This window comes from Pogona vitticeps, chromosome 9 (genome assembly GCF_051106095.1).
Source record: "Pogona vitticeps strain Pit_001003342236 chromosome 9, PviZW2.1, whole genome shotgun sequence".
NCBI classification, from domain to species: domain Eukaryota; kingdom Metazoa; phylum Chordata; class Lepidosauria; order Squamata; family Agamidae; genus Pogona; species Pogona vitticeps.
In genome coordinates, this window is record NC_135791.1 from 6,765,424 (window position 1) to 6,784,385 (window position 18,962).

General features: G+C 42.6%; 1 protein-coding gene across 2 annotated transcripts in view; it reads right to left on the reverse strand.

The window, feature by feature from the left end:
- Positions 1–6,824: 6,824 nt before the first annotated feature.
- Positions 6,825–18,962, reverse strand: part of MACO1 (macoilin 1) — a 63,352-nt gene continuing 51,214 nt past the window's right edge. For both annotated transcript variants that reach the window (XM_072980322.2, XM_072980323.2), the window contains 5 exons: positions 14,583–14,741; positions 13,033–13,215; positions 12,533–12,653; positions 10,898–11,072; positions 6,825–8,932 (listed from right to left, as the gene is read on the reverse strand). In XM_072980322.2, coding sequence (XP_072836423.1) covers positions 8,730–8,932; positions 10,898–11,072; positions 12,533–12,653; positions 13,033–13,215; positions 14,583–14,741 — 841 coding nt within the window. In that variant the 3' untranslated portion in view covers positions 6,825–8,729. The remainder of the gene's footprint in view (positions 8,933–10,897; positions 11,073–12,532; positions 12,654–13,032; positions 13,216–14,582; positions 14,742–18,962) is intronic.

An 18,962-nucleotide genomic window follows, 5' to 3' on the forward strand; every position in this document is an offset into this window, starting at 1 on the left:
CAAGATCAAGCTGGCTACCTGGTATTGAACCCAGGTTGTGAGCAGGGCTTGGAAGGAGTTTGGGGGCTGAAAAAATTTGAATGCTGGAGGAAGTAAAGCTGGCAGATGTCTCCACCTCTACTGACAAGCTGAAGTATTGAATATTTTTTCAATCCAAAATCTGTATAGGCACCTGCCGCTGGTGTTGCAACCATCTGAAACACAATGGGGACTAGCAGCTAAAACTTTATATTTGGTTCTTTTGCAGGAACGCATTGTGTCACACTTCACATTCCTTACCTGCAATTTGCAAATTTATGGCATGCAATTATGCATTACGACACAAGCATGCATATTCACATATAAATCATTATCATTCTGCTGAGGAAAAGGACAGACCAAACCTAAACTAATTGCAACAAATTCATTTCACCTTTCCAAACACACTATTCATTTCCAAACACAGATTAAAACGTATTTGTCCAAGGGCAGCTTTCTTTCTTTCTTTTTTTTCTGAGCCATCGTTTATTCGCCTCCAGCCTAAATTTAGAAGGACATAATTGCAATAATTATGCAAGAGAAGAAAAAAGATTTTAAAGCTGCTAAGCGATGGAAGGGAAGATTAGTTCATTTTGACTTGTTATGCGCTTTCAAGTTGCCTCTGATTGATGGCAACTCCATGAATGGGCAATCTCCCAACAGCTCAGCTCCTGGAAAGTCAAGCCTGTGGCTTCTTTTATGCAGTTGAGCCATCTCATATTTGGTCTTCCTCTCTTCCTGATGCCTTCAACCTTTCCCAGCATTATTGACTTTTCTATAGAGTCTTGCCTTCTCATGATGCGTCCAACGTAGGAAAGCCTCAATTTCATTGTTTTTCCCTCCAGAGATAGTTCAGGACTGGTTTTGTGTACACCCACTTGTTTGTTCTTCCAGGGTATTTACAAAGCTCTCCTCCAGCAACATATATCAAATAAATCAATCTATTTCTTGTCAGTTTCCTTTACTGTCCAGATTTCACACCTCTATATAGTGATTGGAAGGATCTTGGTCTTGGTCTTGGTCTCCAGTGACACATCCTTACACTTGATGATCTTTTCTAATTCCTTCATTGCTGCCCTTCTGAGTGATGACTTTGAATGTGTTTTTGGTGTTGCTTTTGTTTACCATTCTTTTAGTGTGGCATTTGCTCGATCCTTTTTAGTATTTGTACACTAACGCTAAATATCGTCTCCAACCTTCCTTGGGTCCTTTTTAAGGAAAAAGGTGGAGTAAAAATATTATGAGCAATCAAACAAAGCAGCAAACATGCCGTCATCCTCCAAACCTATTAAACTACAACTCCCATCATTCCAAGCCATCATGTTGGAAATGATAGAAGTTGTAGTCCAACAACCCTGGAAGGCACTGTTTGATGGAAGGCTGTATGAGTATGTACAGGTCAAAGCTCCATCTGCTTCTGCGATACATGCCTTTGTTTTCTTGTCCTTCCGTTCTTCTGAGAAACAGATACGGATCTTGCTTTTTTCTAGCCATCTCCTAGGCTACCGAAACCCCAAATGAGCACTGAGACAGGCTAATTGCACCAGGAGAAAAAAAGACATATTCATTCAAGGGCACACCACATTTTCAGACGCAGAGGCTGCATGAGGTTTGGAGTAAAGCATCCCTATAAACACATTTTGTGTGTGTGTCTGTGTGTGTGTGTTTTCTCCCCCATAACACACAAGAGTGATCAGTCACTCCATGTCCATCCTGAGACAGATGGCTGTTTCTGTGCTCCCATCCGCAGAAGAGCAAGCATATTCTGGATGAAATTGACAGGGAGATTTGTTGCCACCGTGTCTGAAATAAATAGGCAGGGAGCACCCAAATGTGGGCGCGCAAGTTGTACATTCTGCATTTAACAAGAGGGTGTTAAGAACAGTCGGTGTTTAGGTTAGCAGAGTGCATGTCGCTAGTCCTGAAGGTTTATGGCTATGAAGCAGGACTAAATAAATCCAGAAACATAACAATTAGATTTTAGGAAAAGATAACTTACTTCAGGCCTGTCTACACTGTGAAAGTGGGTGTGATCTGGATGGTGCTTAAAAATGCCTTATCTTCAGTGCAATTTATTTTAACCTTTGGTACCCATCCAAGGCAGAACAGAGAGCTATTTTGCATCTCAGTGAATACTCCCAAAAAGATTGCATGGCCCAGCCCTGTGCCAGAAAGATACGGGCCAGCTCTCATTCTAAGTAGAAACACAAGCAGTCAATGTCTTTTTTTTCTGTGCCGAAAAGTGCTATCAGAGAACCATAGACCCTAACTATAGGCCAGGGTGGACAGGTTCTTTTACTGCTAGAGTAAATATGTTTAGGGATAGTGCAGGAGGAAAGAACCCTATACTTGGTTATAGAAATCTCTAATTCTGGCTCGTTTCTACAGGTAGGAAATGATGGGAGAAAAATCCCATGGGTTTCCTCTGTCTGGCAAATGAGAAAAACTCTCCTGGCTTTCAAAAAAGGAGGAAGTAAACTCTGGAGTGTAGCAGTCTTCGTTATCAACAAATGCATAGCTACTTTAAAAAGGTAAGAGGAGACAAGTTGCCGTATGCCACCAAGCTAAATCTTTCCCCTCCAACCTCCCACGGTTTAGGTTACTTGTACTGACGCTTTAGCTTCCAGCAAACATCCTCTAAACCAGTATACACATTGGGGAGATTGTCATTTGTACATTACGGAGATTCAGAATCTTGTTTGGGTTTTTTCCCCCCATCTGTTTCTGGGGGTGGGACTCTTATACGCTGCTGCTTGAGGGCAACTGGGTCTTTTGTCACTCCCAGAAATCTGTCAATTGTTTCTCTTGGGAACAATGCAGGTCAGGTCACTTATTATGCCTTGTAAAATCTTAGAACCGCAGATTCAGCCCATCAACGGGACCCAGTGGGGAATTGAACTTCCGACCTTAAACCACTGAGCTATCCGGCAGTTCCTTATTTCACCTTATAGTTAAGAGCAATGGCTTTGCATTCACAAAGCTCAGGTTCAATATGTAGCACTTCCCGTTTGATTGAAGCAGGAGAATGCACTTGACAGTGCAAATGATTATGTTGTGTTGCGTGCAAACTGATCGCCCACTTCTTTTCACATTTATTTTGCCTTGAACTTTGTAAGAGCCATGCTTTCACTTCTCATTCGTGGCTTTAGCACTTCCTCATTCATCACCTTCTCAAGTCAGGAAAGTCCTTAGCATCCTGTCATCAATTCACATATCAAACACGTCTGTCTTTTTTTAAATTATTTGATGTTAAAATGCATAGTTTTGCAGAACTTGAGGTGGAATGGCATTGAACAGGCTAGATGGAGTTCCAGTGTAGCCCTGCCCTGCAGCCTAGTGGACATCGTCCATAAGTAATCTAGATTTAGGAATGGAATACTTTGGGAGGCAAGGTTGACTTTCTCCGTCTTGTTTACTCCCAGGCCAGAAAAGAGTCTGGGCTGTTGTGCGTTTACTCCAGCCTCCTGTTGCTCCCTTCTCTAACCAGCAGCTCCACTGAGGCCAGGAACGATCTCCTATGAAGCTCTGTACAGTGGTGCCTCACTAGACAGTTACCCCGCATGACAGTTTTTCGCTAGGCACTGACTTTTTGCGATCGCTATAGCGATTCGCAAAACAGTGATTCCTATGGGGGAATGTCGCTGGATAATGTTTGGTCCCTGCTTTGCAAACCGATTTTTGCTAGACAACGATTTTGACAGCTTCCTACGTGCTCGCAAAATGGGTGTTTTCAGGACCTAAGCTTCGCAAGACAGCTATTTAAACAGCTGATCAGCGGTTCGCAAAGCGGCTTTCCTATGGCCAGTCTTCGCTAGACAACGATGATTCTTCCCCATTGGAATGCATTAAACAGGTTTCAATGCATTCCAATGGGGAAATGCTTTTTTGCTAGACGATGATTTCACTGAACAGCTATTTCAGTGGATTATCATCATCTAGCGAGGCACCACTCTACTACTTGGGCCCAGACTACCTAAAGGATTGGATCTCCCCATATGAGCCTCCCCTGCATTTAAGATCATCAGAGGAGGCCCTCCTCTAGGTCACATTGACAGTGCAGGCACAGCTGATGGGGACACAAAATGGGGCCTTCTCTGTGGCAGCTCCCATGTCATGGAATGTTCTCCCTCGGGAGATCAGGATGGCTCCCTTCCTTTTATCCTTCCACCGACAGCTGAAGATCCATCTTTCCAGGCAGGCTTTTAATAATTATGACTGTCTCTGATTGCCTTTTAAAAATTAAGATAGTTTTAAATTGTTTTCTTGCTTGCAATTAATTAATTATATTTTAATTAGCATTACAATGTAATTATTTTTTCAGTTTAATCTTTTTGTCTTTTTAACTCAGTTTTTTTTTAAAATATTATGAGCCTCCATGGGGCCTCTTATCCAGGAGAAAGGCAGCTTATAAATAAAACAAACAAATAAGTAAATAAATAACCACCACCCATTCCAAACTTTTGCTCCCAGTTTGGGCTCCAGAGCGTCTCAAACTGAGCTAGGGAAGGACCAAAGGAGGTCCTGTCCCCACTCCCCCAAAAATTCATTGCTCAGTCGTTTGCTGGAATCATTGTGGACTCCAGAAAAGAATTGGAAGCAAGCAGTGAAAAAACACATCTATGAGTGGAATGCTAATCCTTTCCTATTTGCTGGAAGAAGGCGGCTTAATTGAGATAAATCCCAGGATGCATAATGAATGTGATAAGTAAACTTGATAGGGACATTCTTTTCACACTGTTTCAGTTCTGAGCAAATCAGTCATTGGGGGCGAACATTAAACTTGAAGCTTCTTTGTTAGACATCTATTGTAAGCCAAATTTGTCATAATCCAACCTTCCAACCCCCACTTTTCTATACAGTTCGGCAACAATGAAAATAAAGCTCGAGAAGCCAATTCAAGGGATTTTCCTTTTCCATTTCAAGCAGTTCAGCTATCTGCAGATCAAAGGCTGGCCAAGTGCAGGTTTCCATTATCTGGAAAAAAAATTACGTTCCTTAATTATCTCACAAATGATATAGATGACATACTTCAAACAAGCGCTTTTCATGTCTACTAATTCCTAATTTTGACTGGAACAATGTAGTGTGCCCTCCTCATCCTAGGGAAAATCGCAGCGTAACAGATTGCGCTGCGCTTTGATGTGTGGTTCAACGAGGCTTTGAGACAATCCTCTGATTTTTGTTGCATGCTTTACAAGGAAAACGTGGCCTTATTGAGGAACGTGCAAGTTATATTTCACTTTAAAGGGTGGTGGTGGTGGGGAAAGTATTGGAAATATTCTTTTGGATACTTAGCAACACTGGCTGTACACAGATACCCAGAGCCACTCCTGGGGCTGTGCAAGCAGGAAATATGGGGTAAGGTGGCCATCAGGTGTCAGCCTGAAATCTGGCAGAATCTGTTCTGGATTATAAGAAGTATATGGACACCCACAAAGCCCCAGTGCTGGAGTATTGTGTAACTCTATTTTTTTTCTGAACAAAGATAATTTATTGTTGAGGACTAGCTACACTCTAGGTTCAAATGGTGACCTGAAAGGGTTTCTCTTAACCATGGTTAGTATGCTCTAGATGCAACCATTACAGTTAAATCCAGAAAGAATAAGGGAAAAAGGCTGTGTGGTCCCCAGGATTACACAAATGCAAGAGTGGGCGCTACCTTTCATTGGACCACTAAAAAATCAAACGAATTGCAAGGTCTCCTGGAGAAAAGTCTTACTTCTTAAGGCTTAGCACAATCCCTTTAAGGACAGTGCCGTTTCTGTACACAACAGCCCAAAAACAGGCAGCACATGCCTGGGAGAGGTGATGTCAGTCCCCTGAGGCTGTGATCAGTTAGATATTTTTCTTTATTTACCCGACGTTCCCGTTTGCAAGTTGACACGCGGGCCAACACAGCTGCTCGAAAGAGATCTTCTCATGAAAAGCTAGTTAAAAGGAGCTCACACTTAGGATTTTAATCGAGGCTAAGAAAGCAAACCCTTGTAAGCACTAGCTGCAGTATGCTCTGAACTGAGGCAACGAGGGGCAGAGTTTCACTTAAACGATTAGTGCCAATTACACCACAGAGGACCTAGGGCAGTGATGGCGAACCTATGGCACGCGTGCCACAGCCGGCATGCGGAGCTTTTTCTGCCGGCACGTGAGCCGTAAGTTGCCAGATCGCTACTCCCCCCCCCCCCGCACAGCCATACCTGAGAAGGTGGCTGCAGCCACGGTGCTGGCACTTCGGCAGGTGGATCTGGTGCAGCTGGTGCTGGCAGCGGATCCAGAGTGGAGTCTCGAGGCACCTCCGTGCCTGGATTCCCCCTTCCGCTGCCATGTCCGGTTCCGCCGCCACCGGTGTGGCATGCAACCTACTTTTTTTTTTAACCAGTTTGGGCATGCGAGCCCAAAAAAGGTTTGCCATCACTGATCTAGGGCATGGGAACCCTCTGTGTTTCAAACCTTCTGTGTTGCACAGAAAGGTGCTGCAATTACCACTGAATTTCAGCTGCAATTGTGGCAGGGATGGTGGAAACCATAAGCAGAGGTGGCCAAAAAAGGGATGGTGGGCCAATGTGCCCCCTCCCCAGCTGTCACCCACTCTACTCTAAGATGATGCCTGCACCATCTGACAAGCCAAGAGTATTTGCTCTTGGCTTGACAGATGCTTTTCTTTTGAACTGTGACGATGGATGGAGAAGTGTACGATTCACTGATCAAGATTCCTTTCTCCAATAAAAGTATTAATCCTTTTCCAAAAGTCAATACTGTTTACAAGCCACAGTAATCTGGGGGGCACTTAAAGCACAACAGAAAGCTAGTTTATCTGCAAGAAAATGTTTATTTTTTAATTTTTTTTGTAAACCCCACAGAAAAAAGAAGAATGCAGCCAAGACCAAGTATTTCAACATAAGTAGTGCCTGAAAGGCAGCAAAAAAATAAAAATAAAAAATAAAAAATGGGGGAACCTCAACACAAAAAAAAGTCAGTGACAATAATCCATGTTTTGCACAAAGATGAGAACCTATGACATTTCTGAGTAACACTTTCATGGTGACAATTACACAAGATGATTCAAAAATGCAAATGACGGCAACATGCACACCTGGCTAAAGCTAGAAGGGTTTTTTTTAAATCTCAAAAGAATTTCTGATTAAAAATGATGGATCTTTAATATGCCTATATTTATTGACTTGCTTGTCCTACTTAATTTTTTTTAAACAAGGCTTACTTGCCAATTTATATGAAACTTTAAAAAGTGTTCTTGTTTTCAAAGAAGAATCTTGCCCTCCCAGAGTCTACTGCATGTTTGCAAAAATCAAAATGGTTTTCGTTTGTAATTTTGCTAGTTACTAATACAATTTTGGATCCCTGCCCCACTGCCCCTTCCCGCCCGCACCCCAACCTTAAACACTTCCAAATGTTGCCGGTGCAACATACTTTCCTACCAATGCAGAATATACATTTAAACGTAAATCTTGTGCAATTTCACGAGTTTATTCTAAAAACTCTTCTAAAAAACTCCTTGGCACAATGGCTGAGATTTAGTCAGCCTGACTGAAAATAAATTGTCGAACACAAGATGATGCTAAAGCGTAATTGCAGTTGACTAAAAAACGAAACGAAAACCAGCCCTCCAAACTGCCGCTTTATGAGCCAGCTTGACAGTTTCTTGCACAAATATTCCACAATTCTGCCTTCACCAAAACACTCCCTCTGTTATTACTGAGCCCTCTACAGAGTATTTTTCTCTAGTGAACACTGTTGGATTTTGTACTCCAAACAAACAGACAAATACAAAGATATGTAAGCTCGGATTGCAATGGGCATCTAAATTATCTCTTTTAAGATCTGCAGTAGACTCTGTAAAATGAGTTCAATGTTAGAAGCTGGATGACAGCAAAAGGGGGAGAAAATTCTTTTTAAGAACAAGTTTCCTCTTGAAACGCCTCCTTTTTCTCAAAGGCACTATTGAACAAGACTGCTGGCAGTTCTCGAGTGAACCAACTCCCTGACGGGAATCCAACATTTCACATAACCGCTAAGGCTATGTTACTGTCTACCCATTTCTGCATTACTTCTGTCTTCCCTTAAACACGTACCCTCTTAATATATGTTTGGTCCTTAGAGGGGAAAACAATTTGATTTTTTGCACATCTTTCTCCTTCATTATCCTGATACATGGCAATATACTGACATTATCAAAGCTTTGCTTGACTTCAAACCCTTTCACTCTTAAAAAAAAAAAGTAACCCACAGAATTTCTATTATTCTTCCTCTTTGAAATTTTTAATTTGCCACTTTGGCTTCATTATATTTTTAGAAAGAAAAGGTTTGCAATCAAGCAGAGCTCCTTGATATTTTAATTTTTTTTTTCAAGAGGAAACCTTGCAAGAGTATACACATTTTAAAAAAAGAAGAAGAAGAGAGGCAGAACTTGCGATGTGCAAACCAAGATTTGTGGGTTCTTCTTCCCTTAAATGCATTGGCCAAGAAAAAAACTGTAAAGTTCTGTGAGGTTTTCTAAAAATTTACAAGAAAAAACTGATGGGCAGTTCTAGCCAAACTGTGGTGTTGGGGTTCTTTCCCCCCCCCAACCCTGCTTCTTTCTTTTTATTTTTCTTAAACAATAAATCAGTACAGTCTCACACAATACAAATTTTCATCTTGACTGCAAGAGATTTTTCTGTGTGACGCCTTCCATCAGACAAACTGGACATTGGCATTTACTTCTTCAGGGGTTGATAAACTGAGGCATTGGGATCAAGTCCGGAAGGGCTGGTTTCTACAAATTTGGAAGAGTAATGTGGGGAAACGGGACTCAGGGTGCTGGCGGCCGCAGTGTACGTTATGCTGGGCATTACTGCCATCACTTCTGCTATCTTCTGTTTTAGGTCCTTGATTTCCTGATCCTTCTGAATTATCTGCCCTGCAAAGTTAAACAGAAACAAATAAACAACACCATCTTCTACCAACAACCTACCATCAGTCAAGCTTATGACAAAAAAATTTACCATGATGAAATCTAAGGATCTGGTGGCAATGGACATCAATGCAAAACAGCAAATAACTAAATATAGTAGTACAGGAATGCATGCTATCCGTCAGAACAGAGAACATAGTTCTTTCATTAACTCTGAGCACCCTCTCCTGGCTGAAGCAGCCATTTACAGTTACCAACTGGAATTAGTAGAACTGTGCTTTGCAAAGTTTCGAACAGGGTTGTCTTACTCCAGGGGAAGGGCTCAAAAGAGTGCGAAACTATTTGCTGTTTAGAAATGGGGGTAGTTGTATATTCGTCCTCCCTCCCCCTGCCTCGGAGTGGCTAGCCAAGCGGGAAGACAGTGGCGCTCTATGAGTGACTGAAAGGATAAGCGAGGCCAGACATGTGAGTGGACAATCTGGCTGTAGGGGCCGGACCCTCATTAAGTCTAGCCGCACAAGGGTATTCCTATTCATATACGAATATCTCTATCTCTATTTGCTGTAGCTACATCCATGTTGCCAAAGCCAGTGCTCATCGTATTATGATGCTGTGAAGCAAGACATGATTCCTGCTATTTCCATAACATTTGCTGCCAAGAATGAACTCAGTAGTCAAAACCAGACTAGCAAAGTGACAACACGACACATACTTCTCACAATCCCTAGGGAGACACAAGGATACGAAAGCCTGCATAAACAAAAATGTCACTGAAGGAGGAGCACAGGAAGAAATAAGAAGTTACAAAACACTGCAAAAAGGAATGAAGAAGAATAGTTTTCTTACAGTGGGTTGGCAGGCACAATCCCTAGCTCCTTTCTTCCCAAGAACCAAGAATGAACCTTTGGTAGGCCTTAATTAGGACATTCTATTACCAAATTTCATTTCATGTTCATGGAAGCCCTTAAAGGTGACTGTCCTGGCTTTAGAAATATGGATATTAGCCAAGGAGTAATATGTACAAAATTGAACTATTTAAGGAGATTTCCATCTAAATATGCTCTTTTCCCCATTTCCCCCTGCATTTTGTTTCCTAAAGAAGGTGTACCAAATGAAGAATTCCTCTGTGTCTGAGCTCTTAATTTCCTGTACAAATTGGTAGCTTGGAATTTTACTCAAGTTCAGTTTAACCATATGTTTTCTTGCACTACAAACTTAATTCTTGTGCAGGAGAGAACAATGGTTATTGCCATTGGTACGGAAGATGCTGCATACATCTCGCTGCTGTCCAGGACCAAAGCAATTACTCTCAAATCTCTGAAGTGCCAGTCTGTACTCTCTTTATCCTGTTAGCACTGAAACTACCAGAATTATTTCTTTGGCAATGAAGCAGAATTTCACCTGATTAAACAAATGAACTACTGCTACTCAAATCTGAAGCCTCTATTGAGTGGCTAATGAAACTTTGCCTGAAGCAAAATCTGGAGTGAGGGTGGGGCCTCCTCCCGTAAACAAAAACTCTGAAAAATCCAAAGCAGACACAAAAGGGTTCTCGTACAACCAGAGGTTATCTGGAGGGGGAGTCACTAAGACTGATCAAGTTGATAGGAAGTAGATGTTTCCCAAACCCTTCAAGAGGCAATATTAACCGTGGTTGCAGCAGTGAAAAGCCAGAATCCTGAGGGCTGTATGCAGAACTCCTTGTGTTCATGGTGTTTGGTTTTCCCAGCTAAAACTTCTGAAAACAGTCCCTTAGGCTCCCCAGAAAAGCTGGGCTGAAGGCTGGGGAACTCCAGCAGAGCATGATCTATCATACCACAAGGAAATGCAAACGAGCAAGCACACATAAATAAGCAGTCCTGCCCTCTATGAGCGGTGTTCACTGCTTTCCATTTGCAAATATGCACGATACCGTATGAGACACAAGAGGGCACCCTTTTATTTCCTACTGCTTTAGAGAATTTCACTTACCTTGGGCTATCTCAAGCTGTCTTTTTGCATCTCCTAATGCAGAGAACAGGTCCAATTTGATCCTTGTCTCCGCACTCAAGCTGTTCTCTAAGTGCTGTGTTTTATCCTGCATAGCTGAAAGTGCTGACATTAACACTTCTGTATCCTTTTCGTTCTCTTTGTATTTCCGTAGCTCCTTGGGGAGGGATTAAAAAGCAGAGGGAGTTACAAACTGGGTCTTTAGACAGGGAAAAACAAAATGAGTACATTTTGAGTATTACAGTGGGGTGAGGAATCCGTGGGCCAATATATAGCACACTGGGTTTAAGGCCAGTTGGTTATATCCTTTGTTAGTGGAAGCCGTAGACAAAAAGAACTGCAGGTTATGATTTGCAGAACCTGCAGTTTGGAAACTGGAACTCTCTCTCTCTCTCTCTCTCTCTCTCTCTCTCTGTGTGTGTGTGTGTGTGTGTGTGTGTGTGTGTGTTTTAAACCCCTTTTAACCTGCCTTTCTCCTTAAAAAAGGACCCAAGAGGGAGGGAGGGTGTGTGTGTGTGTGTGTGTGTGTGTGTGTGTGTGTGTGTGTGTGTGTGTGTGTGTGTGTGTGTGTGTGTGTGTGTGTGTGTGTGTGTGTGTGTGTGTGTGTGTGTGTGTGTGTGTGTGTGTGTGTGTGTGTGTGTGTGTGTGTGTGTGTGTGTGTGTGTGTGTGTGTGTGTGTGTGTGTGTGTGTTTTGTTTTAAACCCCTTTTAACCTGCCTTTCTCCTTAAAAAAAGGACCCAAGGTGGCTTACAACAAGTCCAGGTTGGACATACTGAGAATTCCATTTGGAACCTCTTGTCCAACGACTGACTTCTGAATATATGAATTTAATTTATACTGATCCAAAGGTTACTCCATTGCACCTCGTACTGTCAACTTGGATTGGCTGTGGGTCTCCAGAAAATGAAATCACAGCCAGTCTTTACTGGACTACCCAGTAAAACACAGTACAACAGAACCTCCTTCTCCACAGAATCAGTATGAGCCAGACACCCTGCTATGAATACTTGTTAGTGAAGAATACATAGCATGGTCTCTGGGACCCTCTAGTAGCCAGTTCTGGTCATGCATGCAAAAATATTTTTTCTGGTTTTTTTCCTTTTATGCATGTGTTTGCTATTATCCACTCTTACGCATGTGTTTGCTATTATCCATGGTTTTCAGTATCCATGGCAGGCTTGGGACCAATCCCCAGTGGATATGGGGGTCCTACGGTACACCGAACTGCAATACAAAAGATGGAACTAGCGAATTCCTCCATGAATATATGCTCTTTGCCACTAAGCTGTAGCTTCCTCTACAGAAGGAAACAGATAAGGTCACTGGGACAAAACAAACACAGGTAGCGGGTTTTGGAATTAAAAATAATGCTCACTGTACTTCTGTTTGCTGGTTAATGGAAGAAGTTATCTTACTGTCTTCGTCTGTAGTGGCAGTGGGATGCTTTTAAAAACATTATACTATGAATACCGGTGACTGCAACTGGTTCAGAATCGAGTTACGCAGCTGGTGAGTGGTGGGACCGCTAGCTGCTTCTGTTCAAATTACATTGGCTACCAGTTGCTGCCCGGGCCCAATTCAAAGTGCTTGTTTTGACGTATGCCATGTCTCGTTACCTGGACTTTCATTTCTAGATCTCGTATCTGATCTTCTTTGAGCTTTATGTCAATTGTTAACTTCTTGCACTCTGTCTCCAGATCTCTGATGCGATTTCGTAAAGTTTCTGTGCATTCCCCTCTGACAAATAAAAGGAGACCAGAAAAAGAGATGCAAATTTTAGCATGTATCATAGTGAATTTCACTGAAGTGTTAACACTGCAGAATTGCAATGGATGCCGTTTCGCTCTTTCCAAATATCAGCTCAGTGACAGCATTAAAAGAACGGCACTCATCCAAATTAAAACAGATATCCCACATGTACTGTTGATTCACCTATTTTCCAAATTAAAATAAAGAACAAATACATGTATTTGTTCTCTCTCTCTCTCTCTCTCTCTCTCTCTCTCTCTCTCTCTCGCTCGCTCTCTCTCTCTCTCTCTCTCTCTCTCACACACACACACACACATACACACACACACACACACACACACACACACAGAGGTAAGCTTCTCTTCACCTGGTAGCAGCAGCAAATGCCACGGCCCGGGCAGCCGTGGCTTCTTCCAACTTCTTCCTTTTTTTTTCTTCCATCAGCTGCTTTTCTACAAAGGTCCGTGCCTCTTGCTCTGCTTTTAGTTTTTTCTCCAATTGGCCAATCGTTTGCTTATCTTTTTGTTTCATTTGTACAGCATTATGTAATCTGAAAGAGAGGGGAAATATGTAGTATTTTCCTCCAAATAATGTACTGGGAAAACGCAGCAAGAAATATTTTTAAGAAGCGTTTCTGTTAAAGTTTGGTGTGTTCTAGTAGCCCATCCCGTGTATCTGAACATTTTTAAGGACACTGTTCCAGTCAAAGGGACCATATTTGGGGGGAAATGTGGTGATGGATGATACAGTTTTATGGGACCAGCTCCTGATATGCCCAATTTCCATGCAGCTCATATTTATATACTTGGACATTGAGAGCTGCTGTGAAGTGCTTGTTTTTGCTGTCAGGAACTTCCATGTATCTGAACACACCTAACAGAGTTAAGGCAAGTATTTTACAATGTATTTTTGGATGATGTCCTCTAAGTTTTCATTGATACTAGCTTAATGTAAGAAGAGCAAGTAATTTTCCTGGCATATCTGCGTATTATAGTCATACAGTATTTGAGGTGTCAATTGACTGCCCAGCCAGAGTGGGAGAGATATGCTGGTGTTTTCTCACCCCACTAAGAAGTCTGGCCGCCGTGTTCTGCACCATTTGAAGGTTCTGCATCAATCTCAAAGGTAGCCCCATGTAGAGCGCATTACAGTGGTCTAATCTCGAGATAACAAGCGCGTGGACAAGAGTAGTGAGGGACCTCCCATCAAGGTAGGGTTGCAGCTGGGCGACCCGCCACAGATGAAAATAGGCGGAGCGGGCCACGGACACCACCTGGGTTTCCATGGTAAGCGCCAGGTCCAGATGTATTCCCAAGCTGCAAACCTCACTGTGCGGTGAGAGACACCCCCCCAAAAAAGAGGGAGTCTCCCAAATTGCCAATGGGGAGGCTGCCCACCTTCTAGACCTCCATCTTGTCTGGGCTTTATATGCAATTGTAAGAACTTAGAAATCAACGTGGAAACAAATGGGCAGCCAATGCAAGGCGGCCAGCATGGGGGAAATATGTTGGTACCTTTTCACCCATGTAAGAAGTCTGGCCTCCACATTTTGTACTATCTGAAGTTTCCAACTCAGTATCAAAGGCAGCCCCACGTAGAGTGAATTACAGTAGTCTAATCTTGAGACTACGAGCGCATGGACCAAAGTGGTGAGCGCCCCCACATCAAGATAGGGACGCAGCTGGGCAATCCGCCGAAGGTGGAAATGTGCGGAACGGACCACTGACAACACCTGGCTCTCCATGGTGAGTGCTGGGTCCAGATGTACACCCAAAAAGGTCCTTAACTTTGGCCAGATAAAACATTGTGCTTTTAAAAACAACCACACCTCTATATATTTAAAGGAAAATAAAACAGTTACACATATAAAAATCATCAGCAAAAGGGCCAGCATATTCTAAGGTGGGAAAAACTCACTTATTCTGAAGCAGCTCATTTTCTTGCCGGAGCTGTCCAATTTCCGACCGGATCCCCCGCTCTGTGCTGGTCAGCGAACCGATCTGACTACGTAGCTCTTGTTCAATCTGCCTGCTTGCTTGCAGGTCAGCCTTCAACTTCTTAATGTCTTGTTCCAACCTAGGGGAAAAAAATGAGAGGAGTGAGAGAAAGGACAGCTGTTTCTTCTCACTTTATTCATTTTTGAACCAGAACAGAAAAAGATTCTTCTGTTTCCTGAATTTTCACACTTGGCTATTAGGTTTTCATCTTTTTCTAAAGCAGGATCTTTCTGTCTTTCCCTCTTAACCCACCTCCTAAAAATCTTTTACCACATTTTATTTACATCCATTGCTATGTTATGGACAGCAATAGACTCAAGCCCTAATCAGAAATGAAGTGAGTGGGATGGGAACGTCAATTTGAACATCAAAAAGGAGGCTTGGGTGAAATCATATAAGACTTCTTCACACTCCCATTGCTGTCCCTGCTCCAATCATTTTTCTTCCTAGCCTTCCAAACGTCTGGCACTGTGCTTTGGAGGGGAGGGATATTACTCACTAGACAGAAGCGGGAGAGGAACAATAGACGGGGGCAGAAGTCAACATCTCTCTCTCTAGGCATTAAAAAGCCCATGTTCCTTTCCACCTCACTTTACAGAAACACATTTTTGAAAAGAGGTTTCCCGTAGTTACATGTAATATTAGTAATAGAAATCTGTCAGCAATATACGCGAACACATTTCTAGGCTGTTGTTTTGAGGGGGGGGGGTGTATGCTGAAGACCCCAGTGTCTAGCAATGCCATTGTACAGCATCTTGATATTTTACCGTAGTAATGGGAACACAACATAGCATGAGTTCAGTATTAGAAAACTTGCACTTCACTTTCTATGCAGTGGAAAATGTACACCTATACAGTTTCATAGCCGAGGATTCTAGTAAACTGCAGCCTAAATCTTATGGGATTTTCTTTCAACGAACAGAAACTTAAGGGAAAAAACAAAATAAAAAAATACACAGAAGTGAATGTTTTATCTAGCCTGTCAAGATGGCCTATTAGTGCACACTACGGCACCCACAGTCTCAATTTAAATATCAACACATTCTAAGTCCTGCAGAGTTTGAACATGACAGCATTTATTTATATTTTAATTCATATCTTACTCATCTTCTAGAGCAAGAACATAAACCAAACGCAAGGGAACCCTGTTCTTTCAGCCTTTCCCCAGAGGGCTTAGTTTCCATTCCCCTTATAATAATTTTTGCCTTCCTTTGCACTTGTTCGTTTGTCTGAATCCTTCTTAAAGTTCGGTCACCAGAGCCACGCTTACCGGAAAAGGAAAATCCAATGTACTCATGCTGCTTTGCAAAGGAGTGCCAAAAATTTATCCTGTTTTATTGTGGTTATGTGCCATCAAGTTGCTTCTGATTTAGAGACCCTAACAGAGTTTCAAGGACCATAACAATTGTTTCAAGGTGACAATTGCTAATGGTTTTTACAGCTGAGCATAAATTTGAACCCAGGTTTCCCCAGTCCTAACATGATGCTTTATCTTATACTCCACGCTCACTCTCTCCTGTACAGCAAAGAGTGTCTTTTATACTTCTTTCTTGTGTGCATGTGCACAACAAAACAGGCTCAGGGAGATATAGTGCAAGAGATAAACACACAGCAGTTTAGAAGGTTTAATTTTAATCTTTTCTGACCAGAGACCATCTGTCATCTCTCATATTTAGAAACAAATTGTCATTTAGCACAGTATCATCTACCCTTTGCTGAAATGCTTTGACATAAGTCTCTAAATATGAAGGAGGCTAGGCATTTTAAGCTATTTAGACTCTTGTAAAGTAAGACAACTTTACAGCATATTAACTAAATGCACCACTACCAGGCCAGACTAATCTATGAGCATTGGTTTCTCTGTCAATAGTGAGCATCAGCCTTCAGGTGCACATTGTAGCCACATGCTCTATAAATATGCAAATATCTTCTAGAGAAAGGGCATGCTTACAGGCAAATGCAACTGGCTCATGGAACCAATACTCAGGAAAGACACTGCTAGCATATGTACATGAATCATTCAAAACTCCACATCATTGGTTTTAATGGGGATGGGTCCAGAAGACGGTCCAATTCATTTAAGAATCCTTCATCTCCCTCCACCCCCAACGTGCAGTATTTCCACACCTATATGCTATCTTCAGCACTCACAAGAGACAGCAATAGAGGGCTGTTGCCATCTTGTCTTGTTTGTCAGTTCCTGGAAGTACCTAATGGCTACTGCTGAAAACTGAGCAGGAGGAACCCACAAGAGTCCTCTCCTGACTGCTGACCGAAGACCATCCTGCAGTTGCCCAGCACTGAATCCTCTTCCGTGTGTACAGACGATCGTCTCACAATCAGCAGCACGTCTTCCTAGAATAAGCATCCTTGCTGTCAAAGAGCCCTTGCCAGTGAACAAAGGCCACCAGCATGTATGCCAAGCATTGTAAACCCCTCCTCTTGGCTCGGAACTGTGAAATCCACATTCCTTATTTTGCTAATCTAAACAGAATAGAGGAGGGGCTGATGCTGAATCAGGCAGACCGCAGCAGCTGCACCAGCTACTAGTAGGGCTACTTCCTTTGTCTTACTAGGGGTTTCATTGCCTGGCACTAAAGATGGCTCAATAATATATATGGCCATATAATGTATATGGACTTATATTTGACAGTGCTATGGAAGTCTTCTTGCCTCAATAAGTACAGTCTTTTTCCTGATTCTGAAAGAGGGGAAACTGACCTTTTTCATAGTGGATTTAGCACTTAGATTAAGCACATTATTTTGGCTGCTGTTTGGCTTATCCTGACAGTCTGTTTTGATTGTCCTGCTGTTGCTGTGATCTGGTTAGGGCTTTTTGCCTATTGGCTCCCGGTTTTATTCTTAGACTCGGACTGTTTTCTTTTAACTGTGAATTGTTTTAATTTGTTTATACTGTATGACTGAAATAGACAGTCTATAAAAACAGCAATGCAAACAAAGTTTTGCTCTGATTCAAGCGTGACAATATCAGCGCCTCAACATGGTTTGCATATGGACATTTAATTTTTCCACCTCCTCTTCTCCTAATGATCTGCTTATGAGTTAAACTGTGCAAGACTGGGTAACCCACACATTTGATAAATGAGAAGCCACTTGAAGCAACTATCACAGTCTAACCATTATATCATAGTGACTTGGACAGAGATTGCACTTCAGTGGAACAGACCTACTTTGGGAACGGGAAGAAAGGCAACACTAATCAGCTACACAGAGGGCACAGTGCAGCTTGAGGCAGAGGTAAGGTTTAAAAAACAAAACACTAGTGTTTTCCCTTTTTCCTGGTGACGTACACTACGTAAGAATGGATGGGTGATCAGGAGAAAGAGTACCAGGATCCACAGGCTATCACCTTAAAAAGGGGAACCCTTTGGGTTCAAGGTAAAGGTAAAGGTTCCCCTTGACATTTAGTCCAGTCGTGTCTGACTCTAGGGCACAGTGCTCACCCCCTTTCCAAGCCATAGAGCCAGGGTTTGTTTGAAGATAGTTTCTGTGGTCACGTGGCCAGCTCAACTATAGATGCGGAACGCTGTGACCTTCCCACCGAGGTGGTTCCTATTTCTCCACTTGCATTTTTACATGCTTTCAAACTGCTAAGTGGGCAGGAGCTGGGACAAGCGACGGGAGCTCACTCCGTCGCGTGGATTCTATCTTACGACGGCTGGTCTTCTGACCTTGCAGCACAGAGGCTTCTGCGGTTTAACCCACAGCACCACCACATCCCTTATTTGGGGTTCAAGACTGTGTTTTAAGGAAGGTTTCCATCTCATTATGAAATCATAATTAGATCATTACAGCTGCATCTAGGTTGCCTGAACAAATGAAACATGCTAAACGAATGAAGCTGTTTCCAAACCTGGGTCGCCAGATGTTGTTTGGTTTCAATCCAGAAACTGCTACTAGCACAGATAAAGCTCAGGGATTCTGAGCTATCAGTGATCCTCTGAGGACCACAAAGGAGAATCGCTGTCAGTCACATATACAGTATAAAAAACAGTCTTCCAGTCTGTAGGACAGTGTCCTCCAGCTTGCTGTTGCATGAATCCAATCCAATCACTCACAGGTGCCCAACAGATCTGTGTGGTCTACTACATTCCTTCCCAAGCCGGGTCTGTCTCTCCAGATGCTTTGAGGTATAAGGCCCATCACCATAGCCACAGTCCATGCTGGCTGGCGTTGAGGAGAATTCTAAGCCAGAGGATCTGGAGGGGGGGGCAGCCTGGTGAGAGCTACTGAAGTACATCCATTATCTACAGCAGCAGTGTCAGAGTTGCTGCTCTGA